The sequence below is a fragment of the Pantherophis guttatus genome, chromosome 3 (assembly GCF_059756535.1).
Source record: "Pantherophis guttatus breed Tessera chromosome 3, ASM5975653v1, whole genome shotgun sequence".
Classification (NCBI taxonomy): Eukaryota; Metazoa; Chordata; class Lepidosauria; order Squamata; family Colubridae; genus Pantherophis; species Pantherophis guttatus.
Window position 1 is genome coordinate 120,892,987 of NC_142065.1, and position 18,699 is coordinate 120,911,685.

The window sequence follows — 18,699 nt, forward strand, 5'->3', positions numbered from 1 at the left end:
CTGGCAGGCCTGTTTCCAAATTACAATGATATTTGTGATCAGACTACACTCCTTTGACCATCAAAATCTTGTGAGGGTGGTAGTGAAAGTACCGGAGAAAGTTATATTCAGTTGCTCACATTTGTTGCCAATAAATCATCATTAGATATTAGAATTAAAAAACATGTGGATTTACTTCCTGACTTTTATGGAAAAGTTGTCTCGGTTACTTCTCCCCATCATCTGTTTCTGACAGTCATTTCCAAATCATTAACAAGCACTTTTATTACTTGTTATAACCAATGGTGGAATTCAGCCAGTTCCGGTTGTTAACTTTCTGAGCAGTTTGGCAAACTGGTTGTTGGAAGAAATTATTAGGGCAGAGAACTGGTTGTTAAACTACTTGAATCCCACCACTGGTTATAGCCCTTTCTCTTTGTAGTTAAAAGCTTATAATTTTCCTTAAAAAATCTTTACTAGAGAACATATTTAAATTTGGTAAAAGGCTATTTAAGGTAATTGTTAATTCCACCTAATGTCATTATTAAAGTAGTGTAATAACCAAGCCTTTCTTTTTTTTCCAGGAAAATATCTAGACTTCAGTTCAGCAAAGTGAAAGTTGAAGACACAGGAGAATACGGTTGTGAAGCAGAGAATGTCCTGGGAACAGATATTGCCACAGGCAGTCTCATAGTTAGAAGTGGTAAGTTGTAATATTGAATCAAAATGATATATTTAGTTTCAACTGGCTTTTACAATTGGTGTGAGAAGAAGAACCACATACAAACAGTGATGGCTAACCTTTTCTGGACTGAGTGCTCGAAGCGCAAATGCGTGCATGTGTGCGAATCAGGGGTGAAATGCTCCCGGTTCAGACCAGATCGCCTAATCCGGTAGCGATGGAGGCAGGTGGTTTGGAGAACTGGTAGCAAAAATCCCTGCCCCCCCCCAATTGCCCAGCTCAGCCGCGCAATCATCAGAGGCTTTTTTTATTACTTTTAAAAGCATTTTTCCTACAACCTCTTTGGCTGAAAAAATGCTTTTAAAACTAAAAAAAAAAAAAAGCCTCTGATGATCGCACGGCTCAGCTGGGATCATCAGAGGCTTTTAAAAGCATTTTTTCTACAACCTCTTTGGCCGAAGAGATTATAGAAAAAATGTTTTTAAAAGGAAAAAAAGCCTCTGCCGATTAGACAAGTCAGTTGAGATCATCAGAGGCTTTAAAAGCATTTTTTTACAACCTCTTCAGCCGAAAAAATGGTTTTAAAAGTAAAAAAAAAAAAGTTCACCTTGCCCACTGTCATATTGCCCGCCCCATACCAAGCCACACCCACAGAACCGGTAGTAACAAATTTTACATTTCACCACTGGTGCGAATGTGCGTCCACACCCCTGAACCCCCAAAATGCAATGCGCCCCACCACCCCTGCGCATGCATGTGCGGCCCCTGCATGTGCCCCATCCTTGCACGGGCCCCACTGCGCGTGCATATGCGCCCCCCCCACATGTGAGTGCGGCCCCTGCATACGCCTCGCCCCTGCATGCACATGCACCTCACCCCTGTGCATGTGCAGCACAGACCCGAAGACTAGCTGGCTGGCGGGCGGCACATGCATATGCATACGCGTGGTGATGGAGCTGAGCTGGGGCGATGGCTCGCTTACTCACAGAGAGGGCGCTGCGTGCCACCTCTGACACACGTGCCATAGGATCGCCATCACAGGCATATAAGATGCCTTGAGGGCAGTGGTGGGATTCAGCCAGTTCACACCAGTTCAGCCGAACCGGTTGTTAACGTTTTGCGCAGTTGGCAAATTGGCTGATCCTACCACTGGCTGGCCCCTCCCCTCCCCTCCCAGTCACTCCTCTCCTGGTCTGAGAAGGTAAGGGTGACGGCAGGGGAGGGAGACTCACTCTGGGTGGGGCTGGAAATCTCCGCCATAGGTGGGGCAGTACAAGAAGGAGTGCAAGAAGTAGCACAGCCCTCACTGGCCAGAGCGAGGTAATGGCATTGTTGTGGCAAGGTGAGGCAGCGCAGGTGGCTGAAACAGCGATGGTGATCGTCGGAGCCTTAGTGTGGGAATGAAGCACCCCTGTACTTGCCTTTATGTAGCAACAGCATTCCACCTTTGCCACAGTACATTTGCTCTCAAGGCAGCCCTCACTTCCTGCTGCTTTGGGCTCAGAGCTGTAAGCCGCATTCAGGAAGCACTGCAGTGGTAAGAGGCAGCCAGGTCTGATTCTCCAGCACCTCATCTCTTGCTGGGTCTCGCTGCCCAACAGTCAGGTTTTTAAAAAGATTTTTCAGTAGGAAATGGCAGGCAGCTACTTCCGGCCTTCGTTGATGAAGCTGGGTATGCATGCTTCGGTCACTCAGGGAGACGCAAGACCTGCTCTCTGCCCCAAGACACTGGCCTGCCGCATTCATTGCCATCATCTCATGGCCTGCCCACTGAGACCTGAACTGCACCACCGCCACTGTTGCTGCCTCCTGGCCGAAGTGGCCTGCCCACTGCTTTCGCAGCGCCTTGCGCAGCACAGTAAAATTTAGTGTGCTTCACCATGGAAGAGACGGGATCCCCTCCTCCTGGAGCCCATTATGACACGGACCCACAATGCAACCCTGCCCCACTAGCCCCTGGCAACAGCAGCAACAATGGGGGTCAGATCTCAATGGGCAGGCCATGAGGTGGCAGCAGGTAATGCAGCAGGTGAGTGTCTCAGAGCGGAAAGCAGGTTGTAGCTCCCCGAGCTACTGAGGCATGCATGCCCAGTTGCACCAACAAAGGCTGAAAGTAACCACCTGCCATTTCCTGCTGCAAAAATCTTTTTAAAAACCTGACTGTTGGGCAGCGAGACCCAGCAAGAGATGAGGTGCAGGAGAATCAGACCCGTCTGCTTCTCTCCGCCACAGTGCTTCCTGGATGCGGCTTAGAGCTCCAAGCCCGAAGCAGCCGGAGGCGAGGGCTGCCTTGAGCTCAAATGTACCGCGATGAAGGCAGAATGTTGTTGATGCGCAAAGGCAAGTACAGGGGTTCTTCATTCCCGCACTAAGGCTCCAGCCATTGCCACCACTGCTTCAGTTACCTGCACTGCCCCACCTTGCCGTGAGTGATGTTGAGTTGGTCACACCCATTCAGTCACATGACACCCCGCCCACACTTACCCAGCTGGTCATTAGGGAGAACCAGTTGTTAAATTACTTGAATCACATCACTGCTTGAGGGTATATGTGTACAGGTATGTTAATTGAGTTTTCATGAAAAAAGATGGTTATGATGTCAATTTGATTAAAGGATCTTTGTTATTAAAGCTGCATTTTATTCAACTAGCTACTAATCCTTATTCACAATTTCAAAGAGTCTACAATTTTTTATAATATATTAATATATTCTGGTAAATATGTCCACTGTAAACTTGGGATAGGTGTGTTGTTTTAGATTAAATAATGCTAACTATAACAAGACTTGACTACAAATAAAGCTGTTGGATGCAGGTGAAAAAACAGTGTAGCTGTCCATTTTGTGTTTGTTTGTGATCTTTCCCACAAATTCTGTGCATTTTGGATCCCAGTTCTGTGTTCTGAGAAGTAAGTCCCAGATCATAGTGGTACTTTCTCTGAAATAGGATTGCAATCACATGCATGTCTACTCAAGAAGAAGTTTTATTGAATCAAATGGAACTTTCTCCTAGGTAAGTGTGTGTAGGAAATTGTTGTGGGCCAGGTATTTAATTGAATAGTGCTGTAAAGATTTTCATTACTTGCTATTATGCAATGACACAATAAACTTAAATTATTTTAGCTTTTTCTTGGATTTGCAGCCTTCATTAGTGTTTTTACAAGATTTCTACAACAAAATGTTGTTCTAATTCTCAAAGGTTCTCTTTATGAAGTGGTTAATTTTGATACTGTAGTTCTAGGCTTGTTAGGAATGCAAGCAAGGTCAATCTGCACAGTTCCTGCTCTTATTCATCTATACCAGTGGTTCCCAAATTTTTTCAGTCCACCACCCCCTTGGTACAAACTCATCCTCAATACCTCTCACCCCCTATAAATAGCATTGTTCGGAATAGTGGTTTGCATGACCCACTAAGGAAGATAATAACAGTAAAATTCAAAACTGTAACAATTGCGCATTTATTCAAAATCCAATTTAAAAATCTTTTGTTAATTCAACAAAATTGTTGAACATGATTCAGTGATACCAGGCTTTCAAAGTCTGATAGTCATTTATCAAGAACCTTAGTAACTACTAACTTAGTAATCTCAGTAAAATTTAGTAACTATTTCACAATTCAGGAAATTCTTAATGTGATAGATGGGCTTGATGAAGTGATACCAGTTTTCCAATGTCTGGTTTTAAGTCACTTAGCAGGAGTCTTAAATCACCACATTCAGTAATCTGGAGTCGATTTCTTTGCTTAGAGAGAAGTTGGATGACCACACTGAAACCACGTTCCACCAAATATGATGTTGGAAATGCAACAAGGAGCTTCTTAACCACTGTCCATAGTGCAGGATAGTGATCAGAAATTTCCTTCTATAACCAAAACTCTTGGTACGATTTCTTAAACTTTGGCTTCAGCTCAATGTCATTTTGCAGCTCTATTAGTTGTTCCTCCACTACCCCATATTCCTCAGTATCTGAAAATGGATTTATCACCCAATTTGGAATTTCCATCAAAAGAAGACCCTGATATTGCTCAGACATATCTTTATGCAGCATGTCCAAATGATCACAAAAAACTTGCAGATCATCATCTTGTATCCCACCTTTCTCTTCTAGCTCGGACAAACTCGGAAATTAGTATAGCTTGCGACGGCCTATATTATGCTTGAATAAAGTTAACTTTGAAATAAACGTAGAGATGACAGATTTGGCCTTAATAAGATTGACCTCATTTCCTTGCAACTGCAAATTCACTTCATTGAACTTGCAAACAGTTCTGATAAATAAGCAATGTCATGCCTGATCTCTTTGAGTTCATCACTGAGCAAAGCATTCTTGTCTTCAAAAAACTCCACAACAGTGTCAAAAAGATTGTAAAAGTGTCTCACACAATTGCCTTTTGATAGCCAACGAACTTCTGTATGAAGCAGCAAACGATCGAAATCTTCATCATTCTCAACACAGAGCTCTCGGAATAGTCGATTATTGAGAGCATGTACTTTAATTTTGTTCACTGCATTAATGACAGTGTGTAATGACTTGTGTAAGTGATCACTGAGGTTTTTTGCAACCAGATGTTGGTGATGAATGACACAGTGAATGGTAAAGACATTTGGCACTGCTTTTTTCAAGTAAGCAACACACCCACGGTAGCGACCAGTCATTGATGGTGCGCCATCAGTTGCACAAGCAAGTATGTTGGTCAGTGGAATTTCCTTGTGTTTGAAAAACTGCTCAACAACACGAAATATTGACTCCCCTTTAGTATCTGTTTTTAGTTGCCTCACAAATAACAACTCTTCAGTCAAACTTTCATCTTTAATAAAGCGCACATAAGCAAGAAGCAAAGATTCATTGCCTGGCAAAGTTGATTCATCCAGCTGTAATGCAAAGTCTGTTGTCCGTAGTATGCTGCACAATACATCTTCCACACAGCCATTTCATCTATGCGTCTTTGCACTGAATTGTTGCTGAGAGGAATTGTCTTAATTATATCATGTGGTGACTTATGCAAAACAATACTCAGAACCTCACTAATGGCTGGTAGGATGAGTTCTTCGCTAATAGTATGTGGCTTCCCAGACTTAGCAATCAGCAATGAAATGTTGTATGATGCACGCAAACCATCAGTGTTTTGTTGGGAAGCATTGTAAAACATGTGTGACAGTGTTGGGCGCTTTTGAAATTTGTCACGAAGTGATTGAAAAAAAGTTAGGTTTTTGTCTGCCTTGTCAGGATGTGCTTTCTTCAAATGTTTGTTCAGTCTGGAAGGCTTCATTGCCTCATTAGAAAATACTTTTTCACATAGTAGGCACTGTGGCAGCTGCTGGTTTGATGGTGCTGGTATAAATCCATACTTCAGATATTCCACACTATATTGTCTACATTTCTTCTTTGATTTTTCTGCTTCTGCCATTTCTGCTTTGAAAATCAGAAAACTTACAATAGTGATGGTGAACCTTTTTGAGATGGAGTGCACAAACCGCAATCCAAAACCCACATATTTATCTTGGAGTGCCAACACAGCAATTTACTGTACTTTTCAGAGTATAAGACACACTCCTCCCCCAAAAGAGGTTGGAAATGTTGGTGCATCTTATACATGGAATACAGCCATTTTTGGCCTCCTGAAGCCTTGCCCCGCGTGTCCCGTTTTTGTGAAAAACGGGCCCGGTTTTTTTTGCAAAAACAGGGTGCGCAGAGCCTTTGGAAGTCCTGCAGGCTGCTCTAATACAAATCTATCCCTGTAACAAAAATAGCTAACACTATTAGTTAACACTAAAGAAATCCCCTGAATCAACCAATCTAGAGCAGTGATTCTCAGCTGGGGATTCCTTTTGAATTTGCTGACCACCAGCGAGTGGGAGAAAGCAATTTCACAGAGGAGGTGATGGAGAGGGCTGTGGGATGAATTCACACCCACTCCCAGACCCCCTTGGGATCAATCAGGACACCTGCAGCCCTCCCCTGCCCCCTCAGGCGGTGGAGCGTGGGGGGGGGATGCTTTTCAAGGAGCCACAAGGAGGGCTGAGAGCTGGTTTCTGTCCCACAAGTAAGATTTGGTCCAGAACCAACCCCAACATGAAGATCTTTTATTTGCTCCCTGTACTCCTTGTCTTTGCATTTTTAACAGATAAGAAATTAAATTTCTGATGATATAAAAATAGTTCATAACTCATCTTTCTAGACAGCTATTATCATGTCTAAAAGCAAGATACTCTTCTCCATCTTTTGTCTGGAGTACAATTTAATCCAGAGCCTTTTAATTCCAGAAATCCAAGTTTAAAAAATTGACTTCTGGAATTAAAGCTCCATTTTTTAGCTAAAACTTAATTCACACCTGTTAGTTTTGCTTGAGCAGTGTGAACAATTGACAGTGTGATACTCCAAAGGTCTGAAAAATATATCATTGATTTTTCTTTGGCATTTAAACTAGATAACCAATGTAAAAAAGTGCATCAAGGAAGGACTGGAAAGCCAATTCATACTGAACTGTATTGGGTTTTCTGTTGTTATTTGAATAATTATTCTTTTCAATAATTTGAAAAGAAATCAAATAGTGGTACCTAGTGTGGAAAAAGAGATGAAATAATGGGTCATTCTCAACACTTGAATTCTCTACACTTAAAATATCTAGAAATTATTATGGTTAAATGAGCTTTGCCCCATTTTACGATTTTTCTTGCCATAGTTCAAATCAAAGTTCAAATCAAAGATTTGATAGTTCAAATCAAACATTTCTGAGACCAGAGGGATCTGGGTGGGGTGTGTCCTGTCTAATTTGGCTGTGTTTTTTCCCTTTCTAGACCAACTCCAAGCAAGTGGTGCACAAATGTTAACAGCTTTTGCGCCACTGCCTGCAACTGAATTAGGCAGGACACGCCCCATCCAGATACCTCCAAACGGGTCTCCCTTCAGAAGCCTCCCCGCTGAACTACGTGACCCAACAACAACACCCACCCAAACGGAGCCTGCTCTTCCAAGCACCCATTCTTTCTTGCAGCGACCCCCCCCCCAAAACCAACAAGACGCTGCTATCCGGGACCACCAGCCGCTATCTGGGTGCAGAGCCGGTAACAGAATGCAGATAGAGGAGAAGCAGGAAAGCTTTTCAGCGGGAGGCTACCGAAAGGAGACCTGTTTGGAGGGATCTTGGTGGGGCATGTCCTGTCTAATTTGGCTGCGTTTTTTCCTTTCCAGACCAGTTCCAAGCAAGCGGTGCAGGCAGCAGCTGTATGCTGTTACCGGCTCTGCACCCAGCGGCGTCTTGGGGGGGGTGCAGAGCTGGTGCAGATGAGAAGCAGGAAAGCCTTTCAGCAGGGAGACTACCGTACGGAGACCCGTTTGGAGGGATCTGGGTGGGACGTGTCCCTCCTAATTCGGCTGTGATTTTTTTCCTTTCCAGACCGTTCAAAGCAAGCGGTGCATAAACTTCAGCTGTTCTTGCATTGCCACCTGCACTGCTTGCTTGGAGCTGGTCTGGAAAGGAAAAACCACAGCCGAATAAGGCAGGACACACCCCACCTAAATCCCTCCAAACGGGTCTCCGTATTGTAGTCTCCCCGCTGAAAGGCTTTCCTACTTCTAATCTGCACCGGCTCTGCACCCCCCCCTCCAAGACCAGCAAGACACTGCTGGGTGCAGAGCCGGTAACAGCATACAGGTAGAGGAGAAGCAGGAAAGCCTTTCAGGGGGAAGACTACCGTACAAGACCCATTTGGAGGGATCTGGGTGGGGTGTGTCTTGCTTATTCGGCTGCAGTTTTTCCTTTCCAGACCAGCTCCAAGCAAGCGGTGCAGGCGGCAACACAAGAATTGCTGAAGTTTGTGCACCGCAGCCCATCCCCTTACCATGGTAAGAATGAGGCATTCAGCAAAATTGGGAGCTTTGCCCTAGACCCCGATCTCATCAGTAGGCCTTCCTGGGGTGTCTAGTATGCATCCTGCCAGCCCTGCCCCCCACCCCAAGCAACCCACCTCGATCCTGGGCAGCACCCTGCCACCCCCCCAGGCCTCCCCCCCCCACAGCAGCCCACCTGCAACTTACCAAAAATTAGGAAGGTGATGGCAGTCAAGAGAGCGAGGAGCAGAGCAGCTGAGCTTGGGCTGGGTAGTCCGGGCAAGCAGCAGGAGAGCAATAATACAGCAACCAACAGTTCAGCCTCGCACACATTGTAAGAGGAGCTGCCCAGTGGGCATGCGCGTGCTGGGAAACGTACTTTCATTTTCTGGTGCACGCATGCGCACTGGCCAGCTAGTCTGATGAGCTGAGCTTCGGGTGCGAACCCGGAAGAAGAATGGCCGACGCCACACATGCCAGGCAACATGGCTCCGTGTACCACCTGTGGCATGAGTGCCATAGGTTCGCCATCACGGATGCCACTTAGCATCCCCTGCCGCCCCCCTTGCTCTTAGCACCCCACTAAGTCATCCCACCGCCCACTTTCGGAACCACTGATTTACTTAGTCAAATAATGAACAGATTTCTATATCAAAATGCCTCTATCAGTGTTCCAACATACTCCTCATTGCAATTCAGAACTCCGAGACAAAGTCTATCAAAGTATGACAGTTTAGCGTAGAGCTTAGCGGCTAGGAGTTTTCTCAAAACTTGCCATTCTAGTTTGACGTGTTCCTCCATAGTTTTGCTAAAGATAAGATTGTCGTCCAAATACACTAGAACTCTTTTGTATAGGTGCTCATGCAGCACCTCGTTAATGAGTTGCATGAACACTGCAGGGGCTACCTGTAGCCCAAAAAAGCATGACTTTAAACTAGAAGCTGCCTAATGGGCAATTGAATCCTGTTTTCCATTCATCACCTTCCTTAATCCACAAGTGGTAGTAGGCTTCTCTGAGGTCTAGCTTGGTAAACATCTTTCCCTTTGCCAGCATGTCCTTCATAAGGGGTAGGGGGTAGGTGTTTTCCTACCATGTGTTTTCCATGCACACAGGTTTATTCTGTGGAAATCAACTCAAAGCCTCACCCCCAGGTCTTTTTTCTCTTTAAAAAGTATTTAATGGGCTAGATAAATCCTTCTGGCTAAGTTTGCTTCAATGTATTTCCTCAATTCACCCATCTCCTTAAGGGTCATGGAATACATTTTTGGCTTAGGCAGCTTTGCCCCTGGCACAAATTCTATTGTGCAGTCCGTGGGTCAATGTGGGGGGAGCACATTGCATTCGTCTTCGCTGAAAGCTTCTGCTAACGCTCTGTACTCTTTGGGTATTCTTGGGCAGCCGCGCAGAGCCTCCATGGTGGAGGCTACTCCTTCTCTTTGGCTGAGGTTGCATGGTCTAAAGAGGGCTGGTTCTCTGTTTGCGGGAGGGGGGCAGTGGTCTGATACCCACTTTTAGCTTCCGATAGCCATCTTCCCATGTGATGGTCGGGGCCCACTTGTCTAGCCAGGACAGACCGAGGATCAGTGACTCGGTCATTTTTGGGGCAACTACAAATCATATGATTTCCCAATAGCACCCATTTCCAGTCTTACAGGTTCGGTGACTAAGGTTGTGGGTGCGCCACTCACTAGTGATCCATCCACCTGCTCAAACCAGATGGGGTGGCTCAAAGTTCTTGTCTCTATTCCTAGATTCTGCACAGTTTGGGAGCTGATCAAGCACCAGGTGCAACCAGTTTCTATTATGGCCTCTAGGTCCCAATGGGAGCTGTCTTGGGTATTACTATGTGAGAATTTATGGTGAAGGGATGGATGGCTTCACTTACCATTGGGTCCTCCTCGCCACTTCCGCTGGTGTTGGTGGCTTCTGGAGCCAGAGTTCCCCCCTCCTGGTACAGTGGAGGGGGGACCTCCATAGCTTGCCAAATGAATTTACCTTTGTCTTGTGGCTTTTTGGGAGTTCTCCTTGAACTTGCAGTCACTGGCATTCGCGCCTGAGGGACCACAGCTGGTGTGAGGCATTTGGAGGCTCAGTGGCTCAGTTGGCCGCATTTGAAGCACTTTATAATGGGCGTGGCTGCCAGTCTTGTCTACACTGCCTACTTAGTGGCAACTCAATGTCCCAATGGTCATTTGGGAGCCTTTTCCAATGTGGATCTTCGTGGGGGTGAATCTCTAAGTCCATAGTCACCCCATCCAATACCAGTCTTAGATCCAGTTTGGTACTCCCCTATAGGTGCATGCTTGCCTAAGGTCCTGATCCAGGGCCTATTTGAAGTAGTGGATGAAGAGTTGTTCAAGCCAGTCCCGTAGTTTGCCGGCTACTTTTCTAAACTCCCACATAAACTCCTTGGGGGACCGGCTGCGCTGCTTCAATCTCTTGATTTCCGCTTCAGCTTCCTCTTGGTTGGCTGTGTCCTCGACCTTTAGTGACTGCATGAACTCATCCGCATCTTGTAACTTGGGTGCTCCTTCGTCATGGAGTTGGGCAATCCCGTCTGCTGCTTCCCCCTTCCTCATATTGTCTGCAATGGCCGAGATCATCTCCTGGTCTAATTGGTATTGAGCTCCATAATGATCAATATGGGCCCAGATGCAGTTTAGAAAGTAAGCTAGCTTCCCCGGGGTGCAATCAAAGGTAGCCAGGAATGGTGGTGGGGCAGCTGCGGGCAGTGCTGCTGTGGCCGGCGGAACTGGTAGTTGGGTCAGAGCCAGCATCCACTGGCATTGAATCCACCCTGGCCTGGGTAGAAGGCCCATCCTGGGGGGATTTGGTTGACTGGCAGCAGTCCAGGGGGTGCTGCTGGAGGAGGATGGGTGGGCCTTGGTAACCTCATCATTCCTCCCCAGTTACCCGGGCTTAAGTGCCCCAGGGGTCAAGTGAGTTGGCTAGTCGCTGCACCCTGCTGCACTGACGGATTGGATTCAAGGGAAAGGCTGAATCTTGGCCTGCTTAGGGCTGAGTGGAACGAAGCTGAGATCCAACTTTGAACTGCCATGCTCCCTTGCCCTGGAAAGTGGAATGTAGGCTGGACTAGGTTCCAACCTGGCTGGATTGAGTGTGGGGGAGCTTGGGCAACAGGACCCACACTCTGCTGGCCAAATCTCTCGGGTAGCCCAGCAAGTGACTGGCTTCGTGAAGATGGTTGGAGTCCCCATTCCCTGGACTCGCTGAGCTCCAGGAGCTTCGTTGTCCTCTGCTCAAAGGCTATTACGTGTTCAGGATTGCCTAACATCCGTGGAGGCACTTGGGTCATCGCTGCAGCTTCCAATCCTAGTGGGGCTGCTGATCCAGTCCCCTCACCCGTCAGGACTGGGCTGGTCTGTTGGGACTGCCACAGTGCTGGCTCCTTGGGCCAGGCACCCCTCCAGAGCTTGGCCTCCGCTCAGGGGTGAAATGCTTTCTAGCAAAGCTAAATTGCGCGGCACAGCTGTCCCCCCCCCCTTGCTGTTCTACTTACCTAGTGAAGTCTTCTTTTTCTGCACTCACCGTGCTTTTGGCCTGCATTTGGCACGCAGCATGCGTTTGGCATGCACCACGCATGCATGGGCAGCGAACCAGCAGCGATCCGAGGAGGATTTCACCACTGCCTGCGCTTCTTCAGCTTCGGTGACTGCAGCCGCTGATGGATAGCAGATGGCCCCACAAACGTTCTCCAAAATGAACCCGGTGGCTCCCTCAGGGGTCGTCATTCCTTGCTCCATTTTCCCATGTTTTCCCCCACCCACACTAAAACTCACACCCTGCCCTGTCTAGTGACATTCACATAATATGGCCCAATCAGTCTGCTCTCTCAGCTCCCACCAAAGTTCATTCACTCCCCTCCAGGTGCCAGCAGCCGACCTTGATCTCATGCGAAAGAATGTTGTTATGATTTACTCCCCTTGCTACTTTCCCATTCCCACTGTGGCAGCTCTGAAAAGTCTGACCAAAGATGGATTCAGGGCTGACAACCTCTTTACCAGCTCTATCTGAATATAATCTAGGAAAAAAAAAACTTTCTTTTTTCAATTAGTTTCTCTACAAATTTTTTATTATGTTTTCTAATCTAAATTTCTTAATCTATTTATGTTTCATGCCTATTCAGTGGCAAATAACCTCAAATGATATTATCCTTTTCTTTAAAAAATTATTTCTCTGTCAAATATTAGCATCAGTGCAAATTTTTGAGGTCAGTCGCGATTAAATAAGTCAATTCTCTCTAAAATGTCTATTATTTTTTCAGTTCATTGTCCCTCTGGAACTGCTGCCCACCACAAATTCTACACAACATGCAATGCGTGAGACAGCTTACTTTATATGATCCTTTCTGGTTCTGCCATCTTACAGCTAAGATGTTCACTTGATGCCATGCAGAGGTGGGTTTCAGCAGGTTCTGACCAGTTTTGGAGAACCGGTAGAGGAAATTTTGAGTAGTTCAGAGAACCGGTACTAAAAATTCTGACTGGCCCCATCCCCATCTATTCTCTGCCTCCCAAGTCCCAGCTGATTAGGAGGAAGTGGGGATTTTGCAGTAACCTTCCCCTGGATTGGGGACGGAATGGAGATTTTACAGTATCCTTCCCCTGGAGTGGGATGGGAATGAAGATTTTACAGTAGCATTCCCCTGCCACACCCACCAAGCCACGCTCACCAAGCCATGCCACACCCACCAAGCCACACCCATAGAACCGGTAATAAAAAATTTTGAAACCCACCACTGATGCCATGCCAAGTAATGTCTCAAGTCTCTTAACAGAAATCTCCTTAAATTGAACTGCTGTTATGAACTGTTGATTTCACAAAGACTGATTTCCTGATATGTCTTCCAAACCAAATGGTAGTTCTTCTGTCATGTTGGCTTTTTAAAAAAAGTTTGAATCCCCTTTGATCACCTCCTTATAGCAGCCCAAGTTGCTATTACAGAATTTTAGTTTGATGTGTCTGTGGTGTAGGTCAGGGGTGGGTTCTAATTTTTTTTACTACTGGTTCTGTGGGCATGGCTTGTTTTGTGGGCGTGGCTTGGGGGGGGTCATGTGACTGGGTGGGCGTGGCTAGCTGGTCATGTGACCGGGTGGCCATGGCTATGTGTATAGGGACTACTCAGAGGGCTGAAAAAAGCCATTTCTGACAGGCCCTCGCACTTTTGACTGGTCCTCACACTTATGACCATCCTCACATTTATGCCCATGCAGCATTCTTAACAACCGTGTCACTCATTTCACAACTGCTTCTCTTCACCATGGTGACAAGATAGGGCGAAAAACGTAAAATGTGAGGACAGTTGTAAATTTGAGGACTTTTTCAGCCCTCTGAGTAGTCCATATGCACAAAAGGATTCAATTATTTCTTTAAAGTGCTGATGATTGCACCCTGGCTGGAAGAACTCCAACAGGGGAGTATTTCCTCCCAACAGTGGTGTAAAAAGTTTAAAACAACCCTTCCCCTTTAAGAAAGTCAAGCAAAAAAATAGCCTCCAGAACCGGAAGTGACAGTAAGTCTAGGCATACTGCCGGAGACGCAGTTTCTGTAATAAAGATTAGGCTAGGAAACAACACCAAATGTTGTAATTAATCCTTACAGGATTAACCTTGTAAAGTGGGAAAAAACAAAAGGAGATTTCTTTTAACAACTGGTTCTCCGAACTGCTTAACTACTTAACAACCGGTTCTACCGAAGTAGAATCCCACCACTGGGTCTACCCATTTATTTTTGCAGGCACCGGTCTACTCATTTGTTTTCTTTTAACACTGATCAGCTGTAGGGCGGCCCTTTGAAGCCCCGCGGCAAGAGTTTAAACAGTTTTTTTCCCTCTAGCCATCAGCTGGGACTCAGGAGGCAGCAATAGATTGGGGGTGGGGCCAAATAAAAGGTAAGAATAACCCGGGGGGGGCAGAACCGGTTCGGTGACGTCATATCATCACCGCTCGGCCGAACTGGGCCGAACCGGGAGGAACCCACCACTGGTGTAGGTGTGAGAAAAGAATAGAATCACAGAACTGGAAGAGACAATTTAGGCATGAAGCCTTCACTCTGGAAACTTCAAAGAATGCTCTTGTGATGCCTTGCAGCCTCCAAAAAAAGTAGGAAGGCATGTATGCCCCATTCTTGCACAATATTTGGAGGTCCAGAGGCCTTGTGAGAGCAAGGCCCCCTCACACAACTTCCAGAGGCTTCAGAGGTCACATGAGAGCACACATCACATCGTCATATAGCCTCTGCAGCAGCAGAAAACCTCAGTCAGAAACAGGATGTGCAGAAAACTAAACAAGATTAGGACCTGCTGGTATGTCAGCAAACATGACATTGCGTATCACTTATGACATGTTTGTCATAGGTTCACCATCACTGGTTTAGGCTCTAAAGCAGGAATCCAAATTCAAGCATCCCAGAGTAATGGCTCCCTAGCTTCTGCTTGAATGTTCCCAGTGAAGTGAAGATCTCTAACTATTGGGATGATAGAGCCCATCATCAGCTTGTGTTATAAATAGGATTTTTTTCCCCTAACATTCCTCAGGATTCTGCTGTCCTGTTAACCTGTGTCTTTATTCCATATCTTGCATGGAAAGAGTTAGGCAAAGAGAACAGGCATTACTTGTATTTATAACATCCTTTCAATTACATCATATTTTCTCAAGGTTAAACATTCCTATCTCCTTCAAATGTTGCTGAAGGCCATAGTCCATCTCTGAATTCTTCTTGGGGGAAAAGGAGAGTGTTCTTGAAATAGTGCCTTGATTATCTGGGTAATATGTCAGTACTAAAGATATTTCAGGTTTTCAATCCAATTTTATCTAGCTGATTTTTTTTTTTTTTTTAGAAAACACTGGAGTTTTATTTGTTTCCATTTGTACTGTATGATTTATTACCCTTTTTGTAGTCCTTGTAAAATGGCCTAAAAATTGTTGAAGTGCAAAATATAAATTCCTATATTAATAGAAGTAAATAAATGAAATGTAGCATACTTAAGAAATCAAAAGGCAAAATAATGATGTAACGCATCTCCTTTTCTTCACAGTAACCACAACTCTGCCTTCTGGACCTGGACATACTAGACAATGCAATGAAACCGTGAAATCCTATTGTGTGAATGGTGGAGTGTGCTATTATATTGAAGGCATAAATCAGCTATCATGTAGGTAAGAGAAAATGTTTCTTTTCTCCAATTCAAAGGTATCTTTGCAGTTAAATAGAATAAAGGACAGTGCAAAAGGACAGTGTTGTATTGGTGGGTATTTGGCAATAAAATTAGTTAAGAGGAGATGTTGGCTGTAATAACATGGCTACTGTTTCCATTACTTTCAGTTTTGTTTAGATCAATCTATAGAAAATTTCTTTTTCAAACCATTTGTTCTGGATCATTAAAAACAATGCCCCACTTTCTCCCCCATCTCCATGTTCTTTCTACAACTCAAGGGTGGCCCGTTTCCTCTACAACCTAGCTACCTGCAATAGCATCATCTTTTTAACAAAAAAACAACTTGATTATTCATAGATCAGTCCCACTCCATAGTTCAGCCCAAATTTCTGGACTGTAAAATTTGGATGGGTACTAGATGGAAGCAGAGAGATGCTGTACAGAAAGTCCTCACTCTTTTCTGCCATCCTTTGGCAATCTATATTTTTGCAGTCCAAATTTGGTTGCCCAGTCACTGTCATAATCAAAATAGCCCAATAGCACAACAAAAGTATCAGCAAAAGACATTGATTTATTTTAGTTCTACTTTTATTTATCTATAATTAACATTAGTAATTATGAAATAAAACAAGGGGAAAATAAGAAACATAACAATTCCAATTTATACGGTAAAGAATGAAACATTTTCACCTCTAAATTTCTGCTTAGAAATGCATCTAATGTAACTGAAAACAGTAACTAAAGGCAGTAACTGAAAGCTGTCATTTCTTGAGGCTTCCTATAAGATAAGTGTTTGAAAAGTAAGTGTACAAATAGGATTCAGGATACAATTTTCTGTTGCTGAGGGTTCTAACAGCAGTTATGGCTGGTGTTCCTAGCTTGTTTTCTAGAGAGATGGTCAAGTAAAAATCTATGGAGAGTGATGCTGAGATTCTCTGTAAGTGTTTCTAGGAATAGAACCCAAAATTTATTTCAAGTGGGCTTGAATAAAGTTGCATAGTGAATCATTTGGAGATTATATTTTTCTAGTTGGTCATTTATCAGGATATTTATCTTCTGGTTGATAGTAATAGCAGAATTATATACCGCTTCACAGTGCTTTACAGCCCTCTCTAAGTGGTTTACAAGTCAGCATATTGCCCCCAACAATCTTATATACCTCTTTTACTAAGATTATTGCCAAACTCACAGTGCATTTTGGCTCAGACCATTGTAAAGAATAATGCTATCCTCTTTCACTTTCTTTAAATTGAGTTTGAATAAGAAAAAAATTAATATTTAAATAAATAGCTTGTTTTAAACCAATGAATGGAAATTCTTTTCTGCAACCTTGCCATACATTTTCAAATTGTTTTTTCTCTGCCTCATTATATCATTTTGTCAAAATGTCCAGCTTTACTTCTTATTTTCTTACCCCTCACAATTAATTAATGTGCCCAATTATTGCAAATGTGCCTAGAAAGCTAATGTTATTCACAAAATTAGTATTTGCAACAACTTTTTAATGGCAATATTAGTAAATTGGTTAGTTCTTATGCTTCTTTGAAATGCTAAAAGTCATGGTGCAAATTAAGAAATGACTTTCTATGGTCAACCAGTTTTTAAAGGTTTCTTGAATGTGATCTCATATTAAATCTTTTTTTAATGATGTTTCTGCATGAGAAAAGATGGGCTTGATACAGTTTAAAGTAAGTGGAGAGAATATTTGATATATGTTGATAGGAGAAATTATGATATTAAAAATTTCCTCAAATACTGTAAAATGAGAGATGCAAAAGATTAACCAAGAACAGATTTCCAAATTGTTTGATAACAATGTCCTGCCCAAAAATGTAGAAGACCATAGGAATATGAAAAATGCTTGGAAAGGTTTGAAGATAATCAACAAGCATTGTAAAGGATTCTTAATGCTTTCTGAGGAGCTTATAAAATTCTGATCTGGCATCATGACATGAAATTCATTTAGCTCAAAGGAATCAGATAAAAAGAATCAAGGCAGAGATCTAACTGAGCCACAGGTAGAGGACAGATAGCCTCTTAAGTACATTTAAATGTAATCATTGAAGAATGCATTTTAAAAAATATTTAATATTGTGTAGTCACTCCTGATTGATATGTTTGATTGATGCCATAGTTATTGTTCTTCTCCTCAATTGATCATGTAATATTGAGAAATCAACACTTTAGTATATGATTTATAATTAGCTAGAACATATCATTAATCCAGGATAGATCTCACTGATGAGCAACTCTGGGCAGCTTACAACATTGTAAAAACAAGTACAAAACATTAAAATATTAAATATTAAAATAAACAGTTTAAATAAATTAAAAACCAACATTATAGGAAATGACATCATTGGGGGATCAGCTAGTGAGTAGAAATGGAACAGAACTAAACAGAACTATTTTTCCAGAACATTTTTTCACAAGCTATTATCCTCACTTACCAGAACCACTGATTTGATAGAATCTTACAGCAGGTAAACTTGATGTTCAGCTTTCATGATTTTCAAGTAACTCCTCATCCCTTTTGATCTGCTGGACTTTTTGCAGAAAACTGATTGATGCCTGAAATTTTAGACTGAATTTCTTCTCATAATTTGATGAGATCATTAATTTACCCAGTTGTTACATACATGCTATTTTCTTTAGGTAGCTCCATAGAATTTGAATGGTTTTGTCACTCACACTCTGTACTGGAGTAGAACCATCTCCCTGAAATGCTTTCCAAATTGAGCTTGGAAGCAGGTTATATGTGGAAATATAAAAGAGTTTAATGGAAGTGTGAAGATATGCTTGAAAGCAATTTGCTGAGTGTTTATGATTCATTATTAACAATGCTAATTTATTTTAATTGATAAAAAGAATGCTTGATCCTATTTTTGGTACACCCATTTCATTTCATTTTCCTTGTCTTCTCTACTTTTATATCGTAGTTGTATTATAAATGTGTTACTTTGTGTCAGCAGGGGATTTATAGGACTTTAGAGCAGCAGAAGGCATGCATCTATTTTGTTGAGTCTGAGATT

At 43.4% G+C, this 18,699-nt stretch overlaps 1 protein-coding gene across 5 annotated transcripts in view; it reads left to right on the forward strand.

Moving 5' to 3' along the window:
• Window positions 1-18,699, forward strand: part of NRG2 (neuregulin 2) — a 389,806-nt gene that overhangs the window by 325,024 nt on the left and 46,083 nt on the right. For all 5 annotated transcript variants that reach the window (XM_034411677.3, XM_034411676.3, XM_034411678.3 and 2 more), the window contains 2 exons: window positions 564-682; window positions 15,548-15,668. In XM_034411677.3, the coding sequence (XP_034267568.1) occupies window positions 564-682; window positions 15,548-15,668 (240 nt within the window). The remainder of the gene's footprint in view (window positions 1-563; window positions 683-15,547; window positions 15,669-18,699) is intronic.